General features: G+C 32.5%; 2 protein-coding genes across 2 annotated transcripts; one reads left to right on the top strand and one right to left on the bottom strand.

Annotated features, from left to right (window-relative positions):
• Positions 1–616: 616 nt before the first annotated feature.
• LOC125818611 (nuclear pore complex protein NUP93A-like) lies at positions 617–14,488 on the bottom strand. Its single transcript, XM_049498111.1, has 15 exons — positions 14,308–14,488; positions 14,129–14,220; positions 13,107–13,173; positions 12,388–12,447; positions 10,714–10,803; positions 10,175–10,444; positions 9,232–9,327; positions 9,000–9,134; positions 8,593–8,646; positions 8,358–8,441; positions 3,577–3,663; positions 2,600–3,499; positions 2,058–2,239; positions 1,639–1,930; positions 617–1,120 (listed from the first exon to the last, which is right to left on the bottom strand). The coding sequence occupies exons 1-15, from the start codon at positions 14,407–14,409 to the stop codon at positions 1,043–1,045; spliced, it is 2,589 nt and encodes an 862-aa protein (XP_049354068.1). The 5' UTR covers positions 14,410–14,488; the 3' UTR covers positions 617–1,042.
• A 5,450-nt stretch (positions 14,489–19,938) lies between these two features.
• LOC125818631 (uncharacterized protein At2g39795, mitochondrial) lies at positions 19,939–24,972 on the top strand. The gene is made up of 3 exons (XM_049498137.1): positions 19,939–20,074; positions 22,968–23,299; positions 24,632–24,972. The coding sequence occupies exons 1-3, from the start codon at positions 19,961–19,963 to the stop codon at positions 24,804–24,806; spliced, it is 621 nt and encodes a 206-aa protein (XP_049354094.1). The 5' UTR covers positions 19,939–19,960; the 3' UTR covers positions 24,807–24,972.
• Positions 24,973–25,816: the final 844 nt, after the last annotated feature.

Genomic DNA, 25,816 nt, shown 5'->3' with positions numbered 1-25,816 from the left:
ATTTTTTCATCATATTTGTCTACAATATTGAAATTCAAAAAATTGCAATTTATAATATTTTTTGTATAGTTTTTGAATATCTAATTTTTTTTTGTTTAAAATATCAAATTAATGCAATCTAATTTAACTTTAATTTGACTGCTAAATGAGGGGTTAATTGTGTTAATGGGATGGTTTGGTAGATCATTTTTAAAAAATTATATTATCTCAATTTTTGGGTATTTTATAATGTATAACCAAAATTAAATTTTTAAAAACAATCCTGATTTTCTTCGCTACGATTTGATTAATTTTCATTTTTCTTTACTTATAAAATATCATCTCAAAATATATTATTATTAAAATATATCTTTCGCAAATATATTTTTGAATAAACACTTCAATTCTTCTCCAAGAAGCCATGAATGTAAAACCTTTGTTTCCGTATTGTTTGATCTTTAAACATTTAATAGGAGTGCTTGCATGGCTAATTAAAGAGCAAAGACAAACATATAAAATAATATTTACACACACATAAGGTTATTCAATTGAATTCGGAATTTTTTTGATTTTTTACATAAATTAAAAAGACCATCTCCATTATTCGGGACAGATACACTTAAATAAAAGTCCACGATTTTGTTGAAACAATGATAAATCGATTCAATTCGGTCAATTTTCATATTCTTTTGACACACCTAGTAAGTATGTCAAAAGTGAAAGAAGAGGTCTGCCCCACAACTCTGATCTAGTAGTAATAGCGTAACACATAATGTGTAGGTTAAAGCACACGTCCAGTGTTCAAATCCAGTTGTAGACAAAAGCGAGCAAAAAACATGCTCATTAACACCGAGACACACTTATCATTAAGTACTCGAAAAATTTGAAACTAATGCACTGGCAATACTTTGCATCTTCACTGTCTAGAAGATTGCCATTGTGGACACCAAGTAGTAAAATCTAACGACGTGGATGCCCGGACTTCGCCTGTTCAATGATATCTTTGTACAATGCTGAACATCTAAAGTAAACAACACCAGAGACGGACTGTGATTCTTCAACTTCATAAACTGCGAGCAACCTTGTCATACAGATCGCGAGGCCAATTCTGATTCAAATTGCTTGCAAGGAAGTTTGCAATCTGCAGAACCAAATTCACATCAATTATCACAAGATGTTATTGTTAATCAAAAGAAGTTTGACTTAATATATGATAGGAATCATTGTCCAATATATGTTCTCAGAGATGCACTAAAGAACATCTTCAGAAATAAACATTGTACTAGGCTGCTGTTTTTATCTGATTTAGTTAATGAGATTTAGAAGCAAAAGCAGATCTGTGAACACTTGGTTCATGATAGGTGTCACATGTAATCGAAAGACCAATATTACATCTAAATAAGAGGAAGACATAAGAGGAATGTCTTCCTCTTATTTAAAGTCATTATTCAAAGAGTTGTTTTCTTCTTCGTCAGGTTAGGTCTTCATCATATTTAGCGAAAATCTGAACTTAGCAATACATTTTGTGAAGGACAAGCACACAACATAACTGGAAAGTGGAAATAATAAACAAAGTGGGCATAACTCCAAAGGGAAATAGGAGCAAAGCCACAAACAGTGAAAGAGAATGAACATGAATATGTATGATGTAAAATTTACCTTGGCCCTTAAAGCACGAAGTGACCCATCAGTATCTTTAACATTGTCCAGACAATGAAGCGCAACTTTTAGGAGGTCAGGTACACAAGCTTGGACATGATGAGACAAATTTTGAAAGATATCCGTGGCGAAATCCGGCGCCCTTGGGTCCAAAGGAAGGAATGGGAGCTTTGCCACTTCTTTTATAGCATCCAAGTGATTTCCAAGTCTTGCAAGCTTATGAATGGATAGCACAGCCTCAAGCTGTCTTAGAACAATTTGCTGTGCCAACACATTTTCTCTCTCTTGGGGACTGCAAAAATGGATTAGATTAGGCTTCCATTCCAGAACAGCAAAGAGGCATTCAAAAACATCATTATAAGAAACTATTTATAGTGACAACAGAAAATGTTTGACTACTGGACAAATCTGCATATTACCTGATCTCAGGGTAATATTTGAACATCTCCAGGATCTCATTTCCTGAAAGAATAAGCCCAGAAGTCTGGCTTTCCCCGTCCAACCTTCCACGTGCCAAGGCACATATTGCATCAGAAAGGCACTTGTTTATCGTATCCAATGCAGCTGAAAATGCCCCCACTCTCTTCTGAATCTCGATGGACTGAAATTATAAGGCGCACAAAATTCACAAATTGATGGCATGTACATCAATGAAATTTATTACTTTATCAACAAAAAGAAAAAGATTCACTACTACAACTTATTCAAGAATCCTTAAAGGAGAATTTTCTTTGTCAACTGATAGACCAACTCAAAAGTACATGACAAGACATTATTCACTAAGCACAACTATTACCCAAAAAAAATGACTTCAAATCTAACCCAAAATAGATCTCATGCTATAGAGATAATTTACTGTCAGTGACTGAAGAAATGATTATTATGTCTTATGTCGAACTACACAAGTTAGAGCAATAAGTTCATTCATGTCACTATGTAAAAGGAAGAAAGAAAAGATTACCTTGTCATAGAGCCCCGCATCCTGATACTGCCGAGCAGCTTCAAGCAGAAATTGTTGTCTAGTCTTTTCATCAGTCAAAAACCTTCCAAGTTGACCTTCTTCTCCAGTACCCCTGGGACCAAGTAAAATATCAATACCACCATCCCGCGACAATAGCTCTGTAAGAAGTTGTTTCAACATTGAGCTCCTTTGCCTTTGCTGATCAATATTACCACGTCCACTCCACGACAACTGCCCACCACCCACTGCTGCTGCAGCTTGCACATAGTACTCCAATGACATTAACAGATCACCATGACGCAGGTAAAATGATCCATACTGCCTAATTATGCTAGAGGCTTCAGCAAAAGCATCCATGACCCCAAATTTTTGACCTACCCATGTACCTTCAGAGAGGACCCCATAGTCCGCTAAGACAATAGCCATATGGACAGCATCTACATTATACCCCTCGTCTCCCATGTCCTTGGACAAATATAGGACGGCTGGAAGAAGTTGAATGCTTAAAAGTAAAACATATGGATAAACCAAAGGATCCTTTCCATTCTTAGTATAGTGTGACGACTCAAACTTGTTTAGGTAAGCTTGCAAATCATCTAAAGTGTAGGGTGCCAACCCCTCACTTAGGACCTCAGAAGACCTGTCAGGAGACTCACGTACAGCAGATAATTGGAACCACAAGAAATCCTCTATAGTAGAGAAAAGTGTAGGGAATTCTCGAAGAAATCTGTCAATTTGCCTGCGAGAACCAGAAATTATGGTGTAGAGTAGCAACTTTTTCTTATCATATGTGGGTCGACCCCCTCGATCACCCAACCTAAACATCTTCTCACATTCTTCTGAAGCAACCGCCGCTATCTCTGCTGATACCATGCCTCTAGTGGAAATCCACTCTGTAAGCTGCAAAAAACAGGGAATGTTGAAATGAAAAGAGAATGGACAACGTACAGAAAATATCCAATCCACAGAACACATACCAGAGGTGCAAACTGGTGGGACATGCGAGATTGTTGGGAAATCTCTCTTGCTTCATTGTAGTAGCCAGTTCTCATGCAAAAGTATATCTATTTTAAGATATAATAATCAAAATCAGTTTGAGCTACACATTTTCTTGGTAAAGTTACAGGTGCAGTAAGAAGCCCAAGTAGTTGCAGAAACAGGATAAACACAGGAAGTATGCACATATAGAAATTAGAATAATTCATGACCAAGAGCAATACCTTCTACTAGTATATCTTTTATTCTACTACTAGTTGCTGATAGAGGCCCTCTATCAGGTACCCCGAGGAATTAGTCGAGGTGCGAGGAAGCTGACCCGGACACCATAGTTATTAAAAAAACTACTACTTAGTTGTTAGATTGATAGTAGATGATGGAAATCTAAGCAAGAAATCTAATTACCAAATATGAAAATAGCACAAAATTACCGTATAGAGAGACTGTAGTCTGTAAAAACTTGGGTGCTAGTCAAAGCAAGAAGTATTAACAAATAAGGGAACAAATTATGAATTTAAGAGAGGCATAAGCATAAGCCAGCAAAAATGGTTGTTAAAAACAATAGTAAGAGAAAAGTAAAGAACCCTTGTTAATTCAAGAATCATATATCATATATATATATATATATATATATATATATATATATATAAAAGAGAACCCTTGGCCCACCTACGTGGCACCACCACAAACAAGGATTCCCTTTTAATTTATTTATTTCCAAAACTAACCTTCCCCTTTCCTGAAAAGTTGTGACTTTTATGAAGAGTTTTTATGAAAGGTTGTGACCTTTCCAAAGACTTGTGACCTTTCTGGTAAGACAAAATAAATATTTGTTCACACTACCCTTTGTTGTCTATAAATAGAGGGTTTCCTCTCATTTTAAAACAACGAAAATTCCGAACTACTTCTTCTACTACACAATTGAATATTTGTGTACTTTGCTCTTGTTGAGTGGCTCACTAACACTATTATTTTTGTATCATTACACTAATGAATAAAATCATTTCATCCCGAGAGGATCTATTTTAAACTTCGGGTACTAAAGGGGAATAATTTCCTTAAGGAGACACTATGCATTCAGTGGGCTTGAGTTTTTCTTTTCTATTTCATTCTATTGTTATAGATCCTGGTATTTTTTTTACAGTCATTAATTTATGCCTATGATATTAATTGTTGTTTTGAGTACATATTTTAAACTTTGTTGTTTATCCCTTAATTCTCTTTTACCCTTTTCAAGGATCAATGTTTTGTTGTGCACAAGTTCAATTCCAAAACACTATCATAACTATATTACATATGAAATATGGATTTTGGAAGATTGCATTTTAATTTTAAAACATAATGACTACATATTACTTATTGGTATATCATATGATTATGGAACCTTTGCTCTTGACTACAAGAAAACTTCTATTCTAATAAATTTAAAAGAAGAATGTTCTAACCACGCGAAGAGCGGGCTTATTTACTAGTCTATATATAAAAGAAAACCCTAGGCTCGCCTACGTGGCGCCACCACAAACTAGGATACCCTTTTAATTTATTTATTTCCAAAACTAGTCTTCCCCTCCTCTCAGAAACCTTCACAACCATCACCACCATCTTACAAATTAAGCCTCCATCAAATCTTCCATATGTATAAATATCAGCCCCTTTGAACTTACTTAAGCAACTGATCGCCAAATAGGAATACCAAGCCACACTTAAGTTTAACCAACTGGTACCAGAATGAAGTATTGGGCCAAACTATGTGAGTTAGCTGGCTCGAATGAATATATAACAGTTATACCTTGAGAATTTTCTTTTTAATTGTGAATGCTTCTTCTTTAATTCTATGTATAATTGCATTGTTGCATGTAGGGGTGTACAAGCCAAACCGTAAAGTCAAACCGAACCGACGAACCAAATCAAACCGAGAAAAAAAAAACCTATTTGTGGTTTGGTTTGGTTGGTTTGGCGTTGAAAAAAAAAAACAACCACTCTTGGTTTGGTTTGGTATTCAAAGAAAAAAAGTCAAATCGAACCCAAACCAAACCAACATAATATAAATATATTATTTTATTTTATTTATAGATAAAAATATTATTTATAATTTACTTTGTTAATATATTTTTAGTTAGTTTATAGTTTTCAATGTTTATATATATTATTTCAAATTTAGGCTTGTAAAATTTTGTAAATATTTTATTTTGTACTAAGATCAGAAGTAACAATAATATTGTTATAGTTTTTCAAATTCGAAGTTAACAATTTACTTTGTAAATATTTCGTTTTGTATTCAAACTTTGATTGTAGCGTTTGATCTTATTAATTTAACATACTGAACGTTGATATTTCAAAAAAAAAATGTACTCATGTGAATTTTATCGTCTTTTCGAAGATTTCTATTCATTTAACATTTTTTAAGGTTAGCTTATCACTCGGGTAAGTGAAAATATATTTGATCCCTTTTTCAAACACCGTATAGTTGTAAAAAACCGAAAAGAACCGACTAAAGCCGAAACCGAAAAACCCAACTTTATGTGGTTTGATTTGGTTTTTAGATTTAATAAACCGACATAATTGGTTTAGATTTTTTTTAATGAAAAACCAAACCAAACCAACCTATGTACACCCCTAGTTGCATGCATTAGTCTATCATTTCTCGGTAATCTTACTTTACCTTTGGTGATTTGAGTTAATAATTTTTTTGTCTACGGGTGGTACAATATAGATTGAAGATCAATGTCATTTATTAGAGCTTTGAATGAAATATGAAGAGTTGCAACTTACATGAAGAGTTGCAACTTTTATGATGAGTTGTGACTTTTACTATGGGTGGTACAATATAGATTGAAGATCAATGTCATTTATTAGAGCTTTGAATGAAATATGAAGAGTTGCAACTTTCATGAAGAGTTGCAACTTTAATGAAAAGTTGTGACTTTTATAAAAAGTTGCGACTTTTATGATGAGTTGTGACTTATATGAATGATTGTGACCTTTCTGAAGGGTTGTAACTTTTCCAAAGAGTTGTGACATTTTCCATAAGGCACAATAAGCATTTGTTCACACTACCCTTTGTTATCTATAAATAGAGAGATTTCTTCTCACTTTAAAACAACGAAAATTCTGAACTACTTCTACACAATTAAATATTTGTGTACTTAGCTCATGTTGAGTGGCTCACTGGCACCATTGTTTTTGTATCAATACACGGGTGAATAGAATCGTTCTATCCTGAGAGGATTTATTCCTTTAAACCTTGGGTACTAGAGGGGAATGATTTCCTTAAGGGGACACTGTGCATTCAGTGGGCTCAATTTTTTTCTTTTTGTTTCATTCTATTGTTACAGATCCTGGTATGTTTTTTACAGTCATTAATTTATGCTTATGTTATTAATTGTTATTTTTGAGTACATGTTTTAAACTTTGTTTTTTATGTTTTTGTAAAGTTATTGTTATAAGTATTTGCTAGTATAGATTAAATAACACACGTTAATTGAGTATTCACGCAAGTTTACTCTATTGCAATTGTTGAGGTACAATGAAAAAATCCATTAAAGATTTGTACTACCATCTCTTGAAGACAAAATTCAAATTTGGTATGACATTGTAAGGACAAAAAGACCTTAAAAATCTTATCATACCTTCATGTGCGAAGTGAACCAAGAAAAGAAGACAAGAATTAATAATTTTTTGACATGGCTTCAAGGATGTTGTGTCGGATGACCTATAGAGGAATATGACTAGACTAGAACCTCTTTTAATCCCAAAAACATAGATAACTACACAATAAACTAATTACTCATATTCAATATAAAGTATGGATAGATTGTCAAGTTTACTACAAGTTGTAAATTCTTTCCTTGAAGTAATAGATGTGTTTCTCGACACTGTGATTAGAACAGAAGTATTTTTAAAAAGCACCCAAAAAAACTGAATAGTTTTGTGTAATATTTTTCCCTTTCAAGTATATATGATAAGTTGAATTGTTGTCCAATATGATACATTCTTCCTTTAATTTTTAATTTTAATAATTTCTTATGATACATTTAAATGGGGAACTTTAAAATGATATCTGTAAAGCAAAAAGTAGGGCTGAACTTTCTACACGTTAAAATTAGAATATTTGTTCACTTTTTTCATCCTTTTACAATCACCAACGATTATTTATTTATTAGAAAATTTAATATCTCAGGTTGATGTTCATTTGATTCCCAAAAATATCAAATAGTAACTCTTCTTGGAAGCAAAAGGATAAATTATTAATGTTCGTTACTACGTGATTTTGTATATAAGATAATATAGTATTTTAGTTTTAATGACCGATAGGTTTTAAGTATTGTTTTATAAATTTCGTCATATTAAATTCCCGCGCGAGGCGCAGGTAATTTTACTAGTTGTTAAGAGAAATCCAAATCTTAAACTACACTAGGATCTTGAAGGATCACAAGACACACCAACCGACCACAACAAAACAAGAAAGAAACTTCTTATCGCACAAAATATAGCCCAATATATGCTTATAAAAGAACAGATCTGTCAATTTTATTTCCAAAACACAAGGAGGTGATCTAGGTTTACACAAGGAATGGCAATTCCTAAAATACAAGACCAAACAAGACTGGATCATAACTTGCTCATATGATAGAATCGATTGATCTAAAACACTGAAACATTACCTATCAAAAAAAACTAAATGGAAACATCTAATAGTTCATACCAAAATGCAAAAGCCTGCATATTGATGGTTTGTGTAATCAGAGTAAAGCATTCAAACCTGCTGCCAGGTGGTATCAACGGGAGGCTGTCTACGGGCATCAGCCGCATCAAAATCAAGAACCCCGTAGTCCCTTAGACGGATCTGAGATAAGGAACAACAATCAGGAAAATCCAGTCATGGAAACTGAAAAGTAATAGGCAAAAATGCTATAATCATGGAAAATGGTACATGCTGCATCCTGAAATGAAGATCGCAGATTAATAATGACATTTAATAATGATGTCAAACTAACCCTGAGAAAGGCGCGGATTCTCTGCAAATTACCAACAGCGCCACCAAGTGCAGCCTATAATAGTCAGCAAGACCATCAATTATCAGTAATGTCAATTTAAATCAAATTGGTGACAAGGCGAAGAAACACCCCCCCCCCCTCCTGCATTCACCCCTCATTGCAGCCCAAAAAAAAGAAGGCAGAACTTTTCCTTTTCTTTATTGGCAAATAAGAAGAAGACAGAATATGAAAAAGACCAAAAAGAACTTCATAAATGTTGAAATCAACAAGCTATCCTTAACTCAATTTAAAGACCCAAATTAACAGTACATTGAACAGATCACGAGTTTGAACTGAAAAATAGAACGTGTGCCGAAGTAAATCATAGAAATGCTTATCAACTGACAACATCAACACTAACTCATTACCTGAGCAGGATGGGCTTGAATTGTCTCCATGATGTACTTCTCATGACCCCATTCTAGGTGACGTCTAGCTCCAATTACTAAAGACATTTTCTTTGAAACATTATGTTGGACAGCTGAATCTTCACCCATCAGAGACTGTTACAAATTTGTTAAATTGATAACTAGTTACAGATTAGAAAATGTTAACAACACAAGATTCAAAGATATACAAAGGTCAAGTTTGACACCATACCGACAATAGATGCCAGATCTTCTGAATGCCAACTGACTTCCCACCAGATGCATTAAGACCCAAACTCTCAAGAGCACACTTAAAAGCTGTAGCAGGCTAACAATAATCACAGCTAATTGATCAAAATTCTAACATAGTATGAATTTTTTTCAAGGCAATTAACAAGACCATTCAATCAATAAAATCAGCATAGTGATACAACCAATGGACATCAAAGAGGAAGCTACCAAGTAAGAGGTTAAAGTGATAATATGCATAAATTCTTAATTTCACCCATCAAGTAGTACACTTTCACTAGTTAGGGATTGCTTGGTTGTCCAACAGCAATACAGAAGTTACTCCCTCTGTCCAAAAAAGGAATGACGGGGTTTGATGCATGACGGTTGAAGCATCAAATTGCCGATGCAAGTTCAAACATCAATTCCTTAATTTTTTTAAAAATAAGATATAACATATAAATACCACAAAACAACATCTTGTATATTTGAAATACTTTGAGATGTTTAAAATGAGGTTTGACTCGTCAAATAGTAATAGCATCATATGAAGCAGGACAGGTATAGTATCACATTACAGTCCGCACATCACAGTATTTCACTTTTTCCTGTGTTTTCCGTCCCTCTTTCATGCTTTTTTACTAATACGCTATTATTTGTCCAAGAAAACTACAACATAAGTGATTCATGTATATTTTCCCTTCTGACCTTTGATTAGATGACTGGATAGAATTCCTAGAATCTAAGTACTTTGTAGCATTCCCTTTTGAGTCCCCACGTCACAATATTCATGTTCTTTTATAGGTGTAAGAACTGGCATTTTAGTCCTCTAATAACTTTGTTGAAGCAATAACCGATATAATCACCAAAACTAAACAGAGAAATCTCACTGGCTGAAGGAAGGAGGAATCAAATCAAGTCGTGAAGAACCAACATGCAGAACTTACTTTAAAGGGTAAACCACGCTCTCTTGCACTAGTGAGATTCCTGACAACTTCTCCATATGCAGCAGCTTTTTTCTCAACGATGGGCCTATTAGCTAATGTTAAAGAATCCACGCTAGAAGGACCAGATGAAATCTGAGGGCTATATGTCAAAGATGCTATTTGTCCCTGACGACCACGTAGAGGGCTTGATTCACTGATATTTGTCCTAGGTAAGGTTGAAATCCGGCTTAGGCTCTGGAGGAAGTCTCTTTTTTCTTTCTTCCAGTCGTTCTGTAACAAAAAGAGTTCCACAGTGCAACAAGACTTAAAATAAGCATGGTAAAGAACACAAAATCAAATAGGATAACTTATCAAAATCAAGATACAAAGAAATATAATATAAGTAATTGACGGCCAATAGGTATAACAAAGGTATCACACTGCTTAAATTTTTCAAGTCAAACTTAGACAGCCGATGATCTATTTTGATAAAGAATCGAATGATATTAGCAACTCACACCACAAAGCTCATCATATGAAAAGCAGCTGGGCAAACTAACCTCCAAAACTTTCATCATGTAATCATTGAAATTTTTTAGGTTATCCTTCTGAGCTTCTTGAACCGCAGAGACCATTGCCATTTCATGGATCTGTTTTGCAGCATTCCAACATAAAAAATGAAAAAAAGAACAATAATTATTAACATTTACACTATGAAGCAAGATACAGTAATGCATGAAATAGCTGATACAGTTGGATATTACAGAAGAGTCAAAATCGGGCAATCAAATTGACAATGAAAAAGAGAAGATCAAACTGCAGAAAAGTGAAGAATCCAGAGACAATGATGCATTTCAAGCAAAACAGAACATAGCACATTGAAAATGCTGAAATTTTTTCCTTTACTCATTGCTGGCAGGGAAACAAAACAGCAGTAGGTAGAGAATATCCACATATGAAAGAATTTAAATTGGAGGAAGAATACAACTGCTACACTATGCATAAAAACATCTAAAAGATCTTGTAAAACACACAAGTAATATGTGGTTTTTACAAGTGCCTTATAATTCATAAAATCCACAAATTAAGAAAAGCATAACCATGAGAATAATCTCCTTTGATTGCTGGACCTCCTGATTGTGAGACGAGTGTTGTAATTTTTTTTGATTAAATCAATTTTTTACCATAAATATGAAACCAAGGTAGTGCTGGAAAAAGTGCCATATGAATAAGTTACTCAACTATCAACTTCGAAACAAGTTGCCCCAAACATCTACCCAAACTGGTATTTTCTCCTTGCACCAAAAGAAACTATGAAATAGAAATGTGTCATCCTCAAACAACAACGGCATCTCTATTCAACATTGACTCTTCATTCACCTTAATGTACGCATGTCGAACTAGCATGAAATGGGTAAAGGTACTTTGTGCAGCTTCATCGAAATACTCTTTTAATTAGCATAATATAGCATGAACTCACATCAGAGACTCAAACACACCATTATCAAAATATACCCTTGAAAGAGAACAAGTAACATGCATTGAAACAAGGAAAGACAAAAACAGAACATCTCTCATAAACATTCATCCTTTGAGTATCCTAGATCCTTCAATTTGGCTATAACTCTTCACCATTCAAAGTTGTGTTAGGTAAAAGAAAAAGATCGGAAAAAAAACATGGCTTGGGATATTCAAGTGCTTTGAAGAATTGGGAAAAAGAGAGTGCATTGAAGAGTGACAACACTGACTACCAATGAGAGCATATTGGTTGGCTTACCAACCCAATTGCTTTCTTCTGCTTGTTGTGTTGGTGGCAAATGATCCTCATATCCTAAAAAAATTGTCTTCCCTTCGGAGACACCCAATAAAATTGGAACAAAAATTGAAAGCATAAAGTGGTCCAATGACTGATAAAAACCCAAATCCTACTGCAGCTGATGCTTCTTCATGTCGAACACTACTTACTTATTCATGATGCTTAAAAATTGTCTCTAGACATTACCTTGCAGGTCAAGCCACCCTACATGAATCTGCTCATCTTAGTCCTTGCTATTTTATCAATATTACAATCCAATCTCCAAGAAGAGGGACAGATCGAGTTGACACATCATTTATTTCATCTACATTAAGTGAATGAGCTCACCCCAAATGACATAACATGATAACAATTAATGCATGATGATAGTAGTACTTACAAAAAGAATATCACCTGCACATTAAAAGATTAAAAATACCTGTTGCAAATACTCTTCAACAGTTGTTGCCTCCGCAGGAAAAACGTCTTCAAATGTAGTCTGGTGAGGAAGGAATAGAGGAATGTGAAGAAAATTAACAAAAGGTAGAATCAGATAAAAACTGTCAGGGAGATTTTTCCAGCCCAATTCCTCACCAAACAAATTTAGAACATCAATAGAATAAAAAATGATCCTTTAGATTCTTATTCAAGATAAAGGAGAAACCCTTTTTTCTAATTCTTACATTTAGAACTACTAATTATAATTCCAGTTTGTTTTCCATTACTATGAGTTGACTCAATTAATGATGGACACATGCAGCAAAAGTTTTGTAGTCATGCAGAATATTAGCCAGCCTCCTTCTCATGGCTTTTTTTTTAAAGCAAAAACCTAAGCTGCCAGGACTCTTCAACTTTGATGCCGCACTCGTGTCGGGCTCACCAAAAGTAGCTATTGACATTTTTGAAGAGTCCTGAGCAACATAGGCAAAAACAGCATCTGACAAATATTTGGCACAACTTAAAGTAACACTATATGTAAGACCAAATACTCGCTTTGATGTTGTTGGATAAACATCTACCAAACCTTTGACTTTTCATCCATTACCTGAAAACCATTCATATGTAATCATTCATTCTGTGTACAAATTCAAAATGTGGAGCACTATCGAAAATAAATAACTGACTTGGCAAAGCTCTAAATGGGAAGGAAAACTGTACCTTTAACTCAAAAGACTTGAGATCACGAGCAAGCTGCTCCGCGTTGATGCCCTCACGAGCTAGTAGCCTTTCAAAGCAAAGGAAACAAACAATCAGACACTACACAACCTACATTTCTGTTAGTTCTTAGTCTCCATATTGCAATCACTAACCCCTGATCTATTGAAAATGTATGTGAATGGATTACAAATAAATATAAAACTTCAAAAATGTTTTGAAAGAACAGGTGAGAGTATGAAACAAAACCTATGTCTGGAAACTGAAAGAAGGGAAATACGGAGATAAAGAGGAAGAGAAGTAAGGTTTTAATCAATATCTGAAGCTAATAACCTATTTGACCAAGCTTCAGGGAAGTCAAAAGTACTTATTTTGAAAGAAAAAAAGTGTTTATGTTAGATAGTTGAGGTGTTTGGACTTTGGCCCAAGATTTTAGGAAAAATAAGTGCCTTTTGAAAGTAGCAAGAGCTATTTCTTAGAAGTTTGAAAGTAACTTCTACCCAGTTTGAAGCATTCGCCAAGCACAGAGCCACAAATGAATGCTCTAATATTAGCAGAAGTACTTTTCAAATTAATTAGTTAAACACAAGCTTCTACTCACTTTTCCGAAGAGCACCTCAGACGAAAAGCATTTTTCAGAATAAGTAGGTTTTGGATGATTGGCCAAAGATGCATTAAATGGTACATGAATTGACTTTCTTTGCAAGAAATTACAACAACATTCGCAATGTAATCCCACAAGTGAGGTCTAAGGAGAGTAGACTGGTAGAGTGTATGCACACCTTTCCCCTATCTACGAGATATAGAGATTGTTTCTGATAGACCCTCAGCTTAAATAAAGCATGCCAAACAGTTTGAAAAACGGGGATTTTGCAAGAAGTTGATATACAAAAAGTAGCACAACTTGAAACTTCACTGTACCAAAACCCCAAATGAATATAGCTAAAATTCATAATCAAAGATCACTTACAGCAAAATAACATAGTATTAAAGAACTACTAGTACTGAATACAAAGAAAATGTACCTGGTTGCTGCAATAGATTGAGTCGGAGCTTCAGTTCTTAAAGTTTTAGCCTTCAATTTCTTCGTTAATGCTTCCAATTGATCCAAATTCCTCTAAATTTCCAAATCAAAAAAGAAAATTCAAAACTGCGATATAATAACGACAATCCAACACACATTACCAAAAAAACTTAACGAAACCTGAAGCGGAGGAAACTGAGCAGAAGGAGCAGCTTGTTCTAGAAGCTTCGAAGAAGAATGTAGAAGCTCACTCCATCCACTCATGTCTACGTCGTTCGCCATTGTTGCACTGAACTTTGAGGACTTTGTGCTTTGCTGAATAAGAAAAGAAAAGAAAAGCCCTAATTTGAGCGGTAAAGTTTCTTTAGGGTCTGTTTGGAAAGTCTTGGTAATTGGAATTGGTGTAATTACTAGGCTAGTAATTACCAGCCCAGTAATTACACTGACATGTTTGGTTGCCACAATATAATTACACATGTCATGTTTGAATGTCATAGTGTAATTACACATGTTCTGTTTGGATGCACAATTGCAATTATAAAATTATAATTAAAAATAAAAATTAATTATTTAAAATTTATACTAGACAAATAAGAAACTTTATAAATGACATTAAATTAAATATTTAAGATATATATTCTATTTTTAAAATATATTAATTAATAAACATATTTTCTGTAACTAATATTATGAAAAAATAATTGATTTATATTTTTTCAAATTAATATATTTCAATTGAATTGATCGTAACAACTAAAAGTATGAAGTTTCTACGAATATCGTGAAATGCATGTTTGATAAAAAATAAAAAAAATAAAAATATATATATATATATATATATATAAATAAAATGTCATAAATTATTAAATGTTTGACAAAAATATAATCTATCAAGTCTAATTAAAAAATGACGTGCAATGTAAATTCAATATTACTAAAACAAATAAAACTGAAAATATAACATAAGTTATAAATTCAAAACAAAAAATTTAACATAATACTCTTTTAACAAATTTCAACATAGCAATAAATATGATTTATTTTTATTTTTTCTTAATAAAGAAAACGTAAGTCTATAACCTTATTCAACAATAAATTCTATTTTAATTTAAAAATTAGAATACTAATAAAATTATGCTAATGAGAAAATAAGCAGGGCATAAAGAAATAGATAATACGAGAAAATTACATAGAATCACGTAAAGTAAGGTTGAGAACAAGAAGATAATGAAATATAATAATATAAAATATAAAATAAACTTTTTCAAAATTTTAGAATAATAAAAATAAAAAAATAACTTAAAATAATAGAAGTAAAAAAAAATAAAAGATAAAAAAAGAAATTACCATGTAATTACCAACAATTCACAATCTCTGCCTATGAATTGTATAGTGTAATTACCCCGCCAATTACCTGTTGACTGGAAGGACACCCTGGTAATTGGATTTGGTGTAATTGGTGTAATTACATTGTCTTGTCATGTTTTGAAAGGACATGTAATTACTTGGTCAACAAGTAATTGTCGTAATTGGCGGGGTAATTACACTCTATAATTCACATGCAGAGGTTGTGAATTGTTAATAATTACATGATGTAATTACCACCTAATTACTTTTAAATTTATTTTTTTATGTCTATTTTAATTTTTTTACTTCTATTATTTTAAGTTCTTTTTTTATTTTTATTATTCTAAAAAAATTTAAAAGTTTATTTTTTATTTTATATTATTATATTTCATTTTCTTCTTGTTCTCAACCTTATTTTACGTGATTCTATGTAATTTTCTCGTATTATTTATTTCTTTATGCCATGCTTATTTTCTCATTAGCATAATTTTATTAGTATTCTAATTTTTAAATTAAAATAGAATTTATTGTTAAGTAAGGTTATAGACTTACATTTTCTTTATTAAGGAAAAATAAAAATAAATCATATTTATTTCTATATTGAAATTTATTATAAGAGTATTATGTTAAATCTTTTGTTTTGAATTTATAACTTATGTTATATTTTTAGTTTCATTTGTTTTAGTAATATTCAATTTACATTGCATGTCAGTTTTTAATTAGACTTGATAGATTATATTTTTGTCAAACATTTAATAATTTATGACATTTTATTTATATATTATTCTTTTTATCAAACATGCATTTCACGATGTTTGTAGAAACTTCATACTTTTAGTTCTTACGATCAATTCAATCGAAATATATTAATTTGAAAAAATATAAATCAATTATTTTTTCATAATATTAGTTATAGAAAATATGTTTATTAATTAATATATTTTCAAAAAAGAATATATATCTTAAATATTTAATTTAATGTCATTTGTAAAGTTTCTTATTTGTCTAGTATAAATTTTAAACAATTAATTTTTATTTTTAAAATTTATTATAATTTTATGATTGCAATTGTGCATCCAAACAGAACATATGTAATTACACTGTGGCATTCAAACATGACATGTGTAATTACAGTGTAATTACACTATGGCAACCAAATAGGTCAGTGTAATTACTAGACAATGTAATTACTAAGCTGGTAATTACTGTCCTAATAATTACACCAATTCCAATTACCAAATGACTTTCCAAACAAACCCATTGTATTCTCTAGAAGCGGGTACACTGCAAGTCCTATAGGGGATGATTTACAAGAATGACCATTATATGGGATGGTCTTGAGTATCCTTCCGTCCTAATTTATATGAACATTATAAATTTTGGGATTTAAATACATTTCTATTTGATTGTAAATTCTTTAGGAAAAGTTCTTTTGGCCAGAAAATTTGGTTAGAATGGTAAAATAATATATTTCACACTATGATATTCTATTTTTTTGAACATTTTTACTTTTTTAACTTAAATACCTTTTAATTAAAAAATGGAAAAAAAAAAGATAAGTTTATTTTAAAATAAAAAAGATATTATAGACTTTTATAATTCTAGCCAAATTTTCTGGTCATTTAGCATTACCCAAATTTTTATATATCTTCTAAATATTTTGGATTGTCAATTATTCTGACTTATAGTACGTTTTACGTAATTTACAAATATATATATTTCATTTCAAAAAAATTGAAGATTTTCTGCGCAAATTTCCGGTCAAATTTAAATAGTTTGACTTTCGAAAAACGACATATATCACATAAATTGGACAAAGAAAATACCGAAATAGTATAATATATAAACATCTTTTTTAATGGGAAAATTACATCAAAAGACTCTTTGGTCAACTTAATTAAAAAAAATGATCACTTTCTTCTTTGATCAGCGGCGATGGTGGCGTCTTCTACTTTGTCCTTGTTATTCTTTGTTGTCATCGTCCTTCTTCTTATCCTTCTTAAGATTTTGATGTGTCGTAAACGTGAATTATTTTGAGTTAATTATATATTAAATGATTCAAAATATTGAGTGTATTTCATCTCTAGAATTTTGGGGCATGCTCCCTTCTCGTGTCCATTAGCGCTCCTGTATAGAGTAAAAAGATTGTTTAGAGATGATTTTGAATTGATTGAGATTGAATAGTCAATGTATCATTCATGTATAGATAAGTTATATCTAACTTTTTGAGTATATGATAATGTAAAGTCAGTGCATAGCTCGTGTATATGTATGTTATATTGTATGGTAAGTGTATACTTTTTATTGGCTACTTTTTAATGTAAATAAAAACATGAGTATATCTATTGTAAATTAACTACTTTATTGTATATATTTGAAAGGCGGAATACATAAACAAACCCCTGAACTTGTTCAGTTTTTCCTCTCAAGCACCTCAACTATGTCACCTCCCTATTGAATTCCTAAACCATCCATAATTTGTACCTTTTAAACACTACTGACTGACATGGCACAAAACGTGTTTTCATGTCGCTTAAGCAATTGAAGATGATTTAAAAGAACTGATGTGGATCCACCATGTCTTTTTTCCCTTTTATCTATGTAACCCTAGTTTTCTCCCTCTTTCTCTTAATTCTCTTTTCTTTCTCTTCTTTCTTCACATCATATTCAAGTTGGAGATGCTCAAAGGATCTCTCTTTTTCATCGATTTTTCTTATAGATTCTGATGGAACTATAAAGTTAGCTAGTTTTGGAGTTTCTGCATCAATTTTTGAGCCAAATTTGGGTTATGAGTCGTCGTTTTCTTCCTTATCTTCGTGTTTAATGTTCATTGATGTGACTGAAACACCATATTAATGGCCCTTGAAATGATACATTCATGTATAGGGTACAATTTCAAATTGTTGTTGGTCCTTCGGTATTACTGCTCTTGAATTAGCACATGGAAGGCCTCTCCTGTCTCATCTCTCTCCTTCAAAGTCCTTGTTTATGAAAATCACAAAGCGATTTCGATATTTTGATAATGAGAAAACAAAAAACAACAAGTATTACAAGAAATTCTCAGAGAGTTTTAAGAACATGGTAGGATTATATCTTGATCAAGATCCATTCAGAAGAGCAACAACAAAGGAACTATTGAAGCATTCATTCTTAGAGTTATTTGGGTTGAACTATTGAAACTATTGAAATATTTTGGTTTTCTAGGTTTTATTTGGATTTTTATTTTGGCAAGATTGACTGATGTGTAAATTATTTCAACGATTTGAGTATTTTGATTGGTTGCACTTTTCACGTGGGAAAGGTGGATTTCACGCGCACAATCTACAAAAAATATTTGTTGAAGTTTTGTGCCATGTTAGCCAATAATGTTTAAAAGGTACAAATTATAGGTGGTTCAGGGATTCAATAGGAAGGTGACATAGTTGAGGTGCCTGCGAGGAAAAACCAAACAAGTTTAGGGGTCTGTTTATGTATTCCCCCTATTTGAAACTATCCTTTTTTAGTTAAGCTTTAGCTCGACAATTTTGAATGTACATAGATCGACATCTAAACTTGTATAAAGTTGAATAAGTAGATGTATCGTATACGCATCATATGTGGCATAATATAGAGGATGTGAACTACCACGTATGACATATGTGCATACTTGTTCAACTTTACAAATTTAAGTGTCTTCTTATGTACACTCAAAGTTCGAAAACATGAATATATGTTAAGGTCAAGTTAAATGATATATTTTTAGATTATACCTTTAAAAATATTTAAAATATATATATAACTTATTCTTTCCAACCCAAATAAGGAAGCAGGATTGTCGAAACTTCAATTGGAAAAAACCTCTCTACTATATAAAGATTTCCCCTAAAGTCCACTTAGAAATTATGTTGTTGTTATTAATACTTACTCCCTCTGTCCCTATTTACGTGTCCACTTTTCCTTTTATAGTTGTCCCTAATTATTTGTCAATTTTGACAAATCAAGAAAAGACAAAAGAAAAATTTCTTATTATACCCTCAATTAATTACTTTGAAAAAGGTAGAACTTTTTAAAAATATTAAATTTTTAACTCATCCTCTTTATAATTAATAGGGGTAAAATGGTAAACTCACTATAACAGTAATTGTTTTCTTAATAGGTGTATCAATTCAAAAGTGGACAAATAATTAGAGACAGAGGAAGTATTAACTAATATCATATAATTAGATTTTTCTCGGTCTAATAAAAGAAATCATATATAATCAAATTAGAATACAATATTGTATGTGCAAGCTCGCCTACATTATCGATCTCAATTCTCAACCTATATTCTTGTTCAGGTTTTATTTATTTCTAAATCGTTTACTTTTAGACAAGTCAAACTTTAAAACTAGCTAAATTTGCAAAAGTGCCTATACCTTAAATAGAGTCCTCAAACTGGTTATTTGTGCAATTTTCAGTTTCTTCAAATCCCCTGAAGTTTTTTGTTTCTTCAATATTCCTGTGGGCGATGAGGAAAGTTCCAGCAGTGTTACGGCAAGCTCGTAAAGCTATTGCAGATTTGGATTTGCTCAAAGTTTTGCAATCTGAAATTAACCATGAGTTTTCAGCTAAACAGTTTCAGGTAACATTCTTTTTTTTGCTCCAAAATCCCATTTTTTTTCTTGGTATTTTGGCTCCATTTGATGGAGATTATCTTTACATTGTTTCTTTGAAACCCAATTTTATGTTTTTATGAAGTTTATGCGAAAAGGGTTAGTGGGTATTTTTTATTTGATCTTGTCTTCTTTGAATTGTAGTACATTTTCTCCGTCAGGCGTTTGGGTTGAGATTCCAAAAAGTTTTCGCTTTTTTGGAATTTATGGAGTTGGAGTTGAAAATGAAGTTGTATTTGGTTATACTTTTTGCAGTGAATAAGAAAATATTTGGAATAATGTTCATGTAAAGTACAACTTTTTGAGTTTGAAAATAGTTTATAAGTTGTTTTTCAAATTTGAAATAAAACTGGTTAGCATTTGAAAATTTCATGGCCGGACACTGATTTCAAATAAAGTGAAAAATTATTCATTTTTCTGGTTGAAGCATTGGCGGAGCCAGGATTTTCAATAAGAGGGTTCAAAATCTGATGACACGAACTAGTCGAAGGGGGTTCGACATCTATTATATATACCTAAAAATTAATTTTAACCATGTATACATAGTAATATTTTCCACCGAAGGAGGTTCGGATGAACCCCTAAGAACATGCTGGCTTCGCCCCTGGGTTGAATGGGTCTTAATCACAATAGTGTGAACAAGTAGAAGGATGTGGGGTTGTAGAAATCATTGTATTGTATTGTTTCAGTATTTTGTCTGAGTATTCTATCATTGTGAAGTTCTACTATAGCTTTTTCCTGGTATTTTGGTCCATTTTATGGGAACTTGTATTGATAGTTTTTCACCCAAATTTTGGTGTTGCTTGAATTTGAAATGGAAAGGGTTCAAAATGGTTTTTTTTTTTTTAAAAAAAACAAATGGAAGATATGTAGGTGGGGGAATAGTTGTATTGTTTAGATGTAGTAACATGGTTAGTGAGGATTCATATAGTTGACCTCAATTTGTTTGGAACTGAGGTGTAGTGGTAGTTGTTTTTGTGTTAATATTATTGAGTATTCTATCATTGTGGAGATTCCTTATTATTTTTCGTACGTGGTGGTTTTTTTCACTTAACTAGTTTGGATCTAGGTACCAGAAGCTAATCTTGCAGTTCGTAGGTGTTCATATGTGTATGTTATTGTAAAGAATACTTATTTAAATTTTAGTCCGTTTTCTCTGTCAGTCGTTTGGGCGGTAGATTCCAAATATTTTTCACTTTTTTGGAATTTAAGGAATCGGAGTTGAAGATGGAGTTGTATTTGGTTATATTTTTTGCAAAAAGAATTTGAAATAATGTTCAATGTAAAGTACAACTTTTGAGAGGGAAAATAGTTTATAAGCTTTTCTGGGTACCGGAAGCTATTCTTGCAGGTAGCTGTTCATATGTGTTTGTTAGTGTAAATAATACTTCTTTATTAACTGCTCTTTGCTAATCATATGAAATTTCAGCTAGCTCTTTTTGTTTTTCTTTATCTTTTTTCATTTCGAGTTAATTTCCATGTCCAGATTTGACCAAAATGTATGTGTTTTGGTTTGTTCTGATTTAGAGTTGTCTTGTGAACAACTAAGCATGTTTACTAGCCGAATACATGATTTCTACGGTTGTTTTTGAATTCCAGGAAAAAAAGAGACTGCATGGAGAGTTCTCGTATGTGATATGCCCATATTTTAGATCGCTCAACTTAGTTCCATCTTAAAGTTGTTTACCTGAATTCCGATTGTTTTGACCCCAGCCAGTTTGGAATTGAGGGTTAGTTATTGATGTTGTTGAATTCAACTGGTTAGAGATGTGAACCTCTCTGTCAATAACTAGAGATTATTCCGTTGTATCATAGTGTAATAGCTTCAGTCTTTGTTAAACAAGAATAACTGCCAAAATTGTAGGGGTAGGAGAACAGGACCACTCCCCATGGTCCCCGAAGGAAAAATGTATCAGCATCTCATTGGCAAGTATCTAGAATACCTCTTCAACTACCATATGTCCTGAAAGTTGACCGTTCCTTTTCCCAGGTTGTTCAGTTTGACTTGTCTCCTAATGAAGCCTTTTTCAAATTCGTAAGTTGTCCAGAAATCACCTAGTGTTTTTGTCTCTGCTAGGATTTGAACCTGAGACATTCTCAACCCACTTCATTGCCACACCCTTGGGTGCCATCAAGATAGTCTAATTATGATGAATCCTCTGAGATTGTATTTTTTAAGGAAATAAAGGGTTCATATATTCAATAGTTGATTGGTTGAAACTGATATTTTTATGTGATCAGTTAACCCAAATGGTAATGTTTTACTTTATCCTTTTTCATACTCTCAGTGTTAGTCCAATGCAGCAGTTTAGCATACTCTTTATCATAATTAATGAAGTAACTCATTCAAATATCCCTTTGTTAGACGGGTAAAAACAACTTGTTAGTAATAAAAAGGCATCAAGATGCTATCAAGTTAAAGCAAGTGTAACGGAGAGAAAAACAATAGCTATCTGAAGGGGAGTAAACCACTAGGAAACCAAAGCCAATATCATAGAGATGAGTCACTTAAGTATTCCTCAAAGTCGTCTGGAGTATGACAGAGGTGTTCCTTTCATCAAATATAAAAGGTTTCCTTTGTCGGAGGGACAGAAAAAAAACAGGTATGAATTCTATTTGGGGTAGAAATGTTTGTGTTCATATTGGCTGCATTCCACCAGATGTCTCATACAAAATTTGATTAATCTGTTTCTATGTTGTCTTTTTCCCTTTCAAAGACAAATTAGTTCTGTCTATTGAAGCTGAAATCTTGAAATCACTTTATTATAATCTCATCCACCGTGATATGAGTAACTAACTGCAATTTATAGTTTGAAATCTGAGCACTTCTTAAGTTTTGCTTTCTTTTTCTGACTTAAACAGAATGATGAAAGTAGTAGCTTTGGAGATTTTGTTGTAGACTGGGATTCACCACAATCCCAAGACGTAGTTCTACGCAGGAGATGCGAGTCAGGGGAGGAAGTTGCTGTTTCTGCTTTTTTGGGTGCTGAGGGCTCTAATGAAAATGCCAAATTTCCCAGGAACGCTTTCATGAAAGTAGGTGTGAAGAAGCCTGGCTTGAGATCCTTGCTACAGTTTGATTGTGTGGCAACTGCCCAAGTTGGTGACGGTTGTGACGTTGAAATTCAAAATGTGAACTACATTCCATCACCAGACCTTGATTCTTCTTCAGCCCACAAAGGTCCCTATATCAGGTATTTTCATCTTCTATAGAAACAATTTAGAACAACTTTGGCTTTTGGGGAGTGAGAGCTCAGCATTTGGACTCATAGATTTAGAAGGAGTTTCAGTCTCAATGCATTGATGAGTTGTCTGGTTTTCAGTATATGGAAAAATAATTCCGGCATAATGATATTATTTTATGCGAGATAACAACAAAAATAACAACATACCCCAGTGTAATCCCACAAATGGGGTCTGGGGAGGGTGGTGTGTACGCAGCCGTACCCCTACCTGGAAATAAGAATACGTATATTACCGATGTCTGTATAAGAATATCTAAAAATAAGACTACCCTTAAAATAGTCAATCTCTACATAACAATTCATGTATTATTCTTTAAATGAATTGGGTGTTGTCTTTAGGAAACCGTATCTTTTTATAGGTTCTCTACTTTTTTGAATACTTCTTGTATACAAGCATTTTTTGTGTACAATCTCTTTAATAAAATTGTTACTTACTTTATATATAAAAAAAAGTACTATTCCTTACCATGTAACAGACACTGTTTTATTGTTCCCAATATAACAATTATATATTATTATTCACCGCACAGCTATCACCACATTATAATCCTTGCATATCCCGTAAGGACCTAAGATCGCTCGATACTTCTAAATTTTAAGCTCACATAAGTATGGCAAAAATTGCTAGAGCATTCTTGCATTTGTCAACTGTTCTCATAGATGGTATTCAATCGTCTAATCCTGTCAGCTAGGTGAACAATAAATTCATTTCTTAGTTTATATATACTGTTGCTGCCTTTTATTACAGCAAATTCATGAAGATATCCTTCGAATTGGATTATAAATTTGTGCCTCGAGTTTGAGCTGTTTGCGTCCTCTTATCGACCCACCTTGAGTACCCCAAGTCATGAAAGGTCAGCCCTCTTGAGTTCTCTATAAAAAGCTTAAAATCGCATTCTCAGGAGGTGGAAAAGAAGCTGCTAAACTTCACGACTATAAGCTTTGTATAGTATCTATTTGCTCGAATCAAAGGAGCTAGTTGTAATCCTCTATTTTTACATTCTTGCAAACACATGTTTTCCATGTCACTTTTCTTTTGCTCTCATTGCTTCCTGTTTAGCAATTTTCTCCTCTGTTTCTCGAGATGCTTTTGATGTTTGTGTGTACCTTTTGTTGCTCCAATAGAGCGATTTGTCTGATTCTCGAGATGCTTATTTTGTGACAATCTCAAGGGTCGCCAATTGCATTTACTTAAAGAATGACCTATTCGGTTTCTTGCATCATATTTCTTTTCAAATATGTATGAATTATGAGTTCCTTTTATTGTGTTCCATTTTTCAGTTTTTTTAGTTCATCAGATGAGAGACTTCGAGATGAGCTCCACAAATATCTAGAAGCAAGAGGAGTTGATAAAAGTTTCGCAGATTCACTCTTACTACACTTACACAAGAAGGAGCAAGGTCAATACGTCGAGTGGTTGCACAAATTGCAAGGTCTTGTAACACCAAGTGAATGACACGGACAACGCCCTATGCAGGATAGTTGACTTGATTCGAGTTCATGACATTAAGGCACTGATTGCTGGAGGGGAGAAACATCTGTTGGTTTACTTGCAATTTTTGTTGGTTTTTGTATGTTTTATTTATACGTAAACCCCTTCTCATTGTACCTGATTTAAACGGCCAGGTGCAACTTGCATGATGGAATTATATCAAAAAAATTGTTCAAGAATTGTAAGTTGAGTGAACACACATTATTTTGTTGAAAGAGTAATTAGGGGGGCACTTGATGTTTTCAGATTACTTCTTTTACAAATTTTATCATCTAGTGATGTTACTTATTACAACAATATGTACGCCTCAATCCTAAATAAGTTGGGATCGGCTATGTGAATTCTCAGCTTTTCATTTAAGTTTATATATATCATCATCATACTAAATAAAATAAAGTTGTTTATTGCATTTTACATGTTTGTTTTGCATATATTTAGAATTTTCTAGTTGATAGTCAAATTTCTCTATGAAAGTCATATGCTATAACAATCATAATTTATGTGGAACTGATCTTTTATGTTATATATACTATATGTTCTCTATAATAACATTTTGTTATAGCAATCAGAAAATATCAGAACAAACAATATCGTTCAAACAAATTTTGATTGTAGTTTCAAAGCAATTTGTATATAGTGTAGTTACTCATACATTGTTTGTATATAGTGTATGAGAAGCCTATAATTATGATATGAAGTGTATTATGCGTGAGGAACACTTTTCTTTGTTTTTTTTTTCTTTTAAAATTAAAACTTCCATAGCATGACCATATTCACATATCACAATCCCATGTGTATCGTAAGTGTTAAGTTTTATATTTTTAAAAGTCTCAATTTTAAGTCTTTGAATATGAAAAAATGCACCTAAATAGGTTAAAGTCAAGTTTACGTAAGGTGTCCATTACAAAATTTAAGTCTTCTTGACCTGATTTTTGTTTCTACCTCCTTTTTTTTTATAATAAAAATAAGTTAGA

This window comes from Solanum verrucosum, unplaced genomic scaffold (assembly GCF_900185275.1).
Source record: "Solanum verrucosum unplaced genomic scaffold, falcon-dt-bn FXZP01000252.1, whole genome shotgun sequence".
In the NCBI taxonomy this organism is placed as follows: domain Eukaryota; kingdom Viridiplantae; phylum Streptophyta; class Magnoliopsida; order Solanales; family Solanaceae; genus Solanum; species Solanum verrucosum.
The sequence above is the reverse complement of the archived record's forward strand: the minus strand, read 5'-3'. Positions and strand labels throughout refer to the sequence as shown.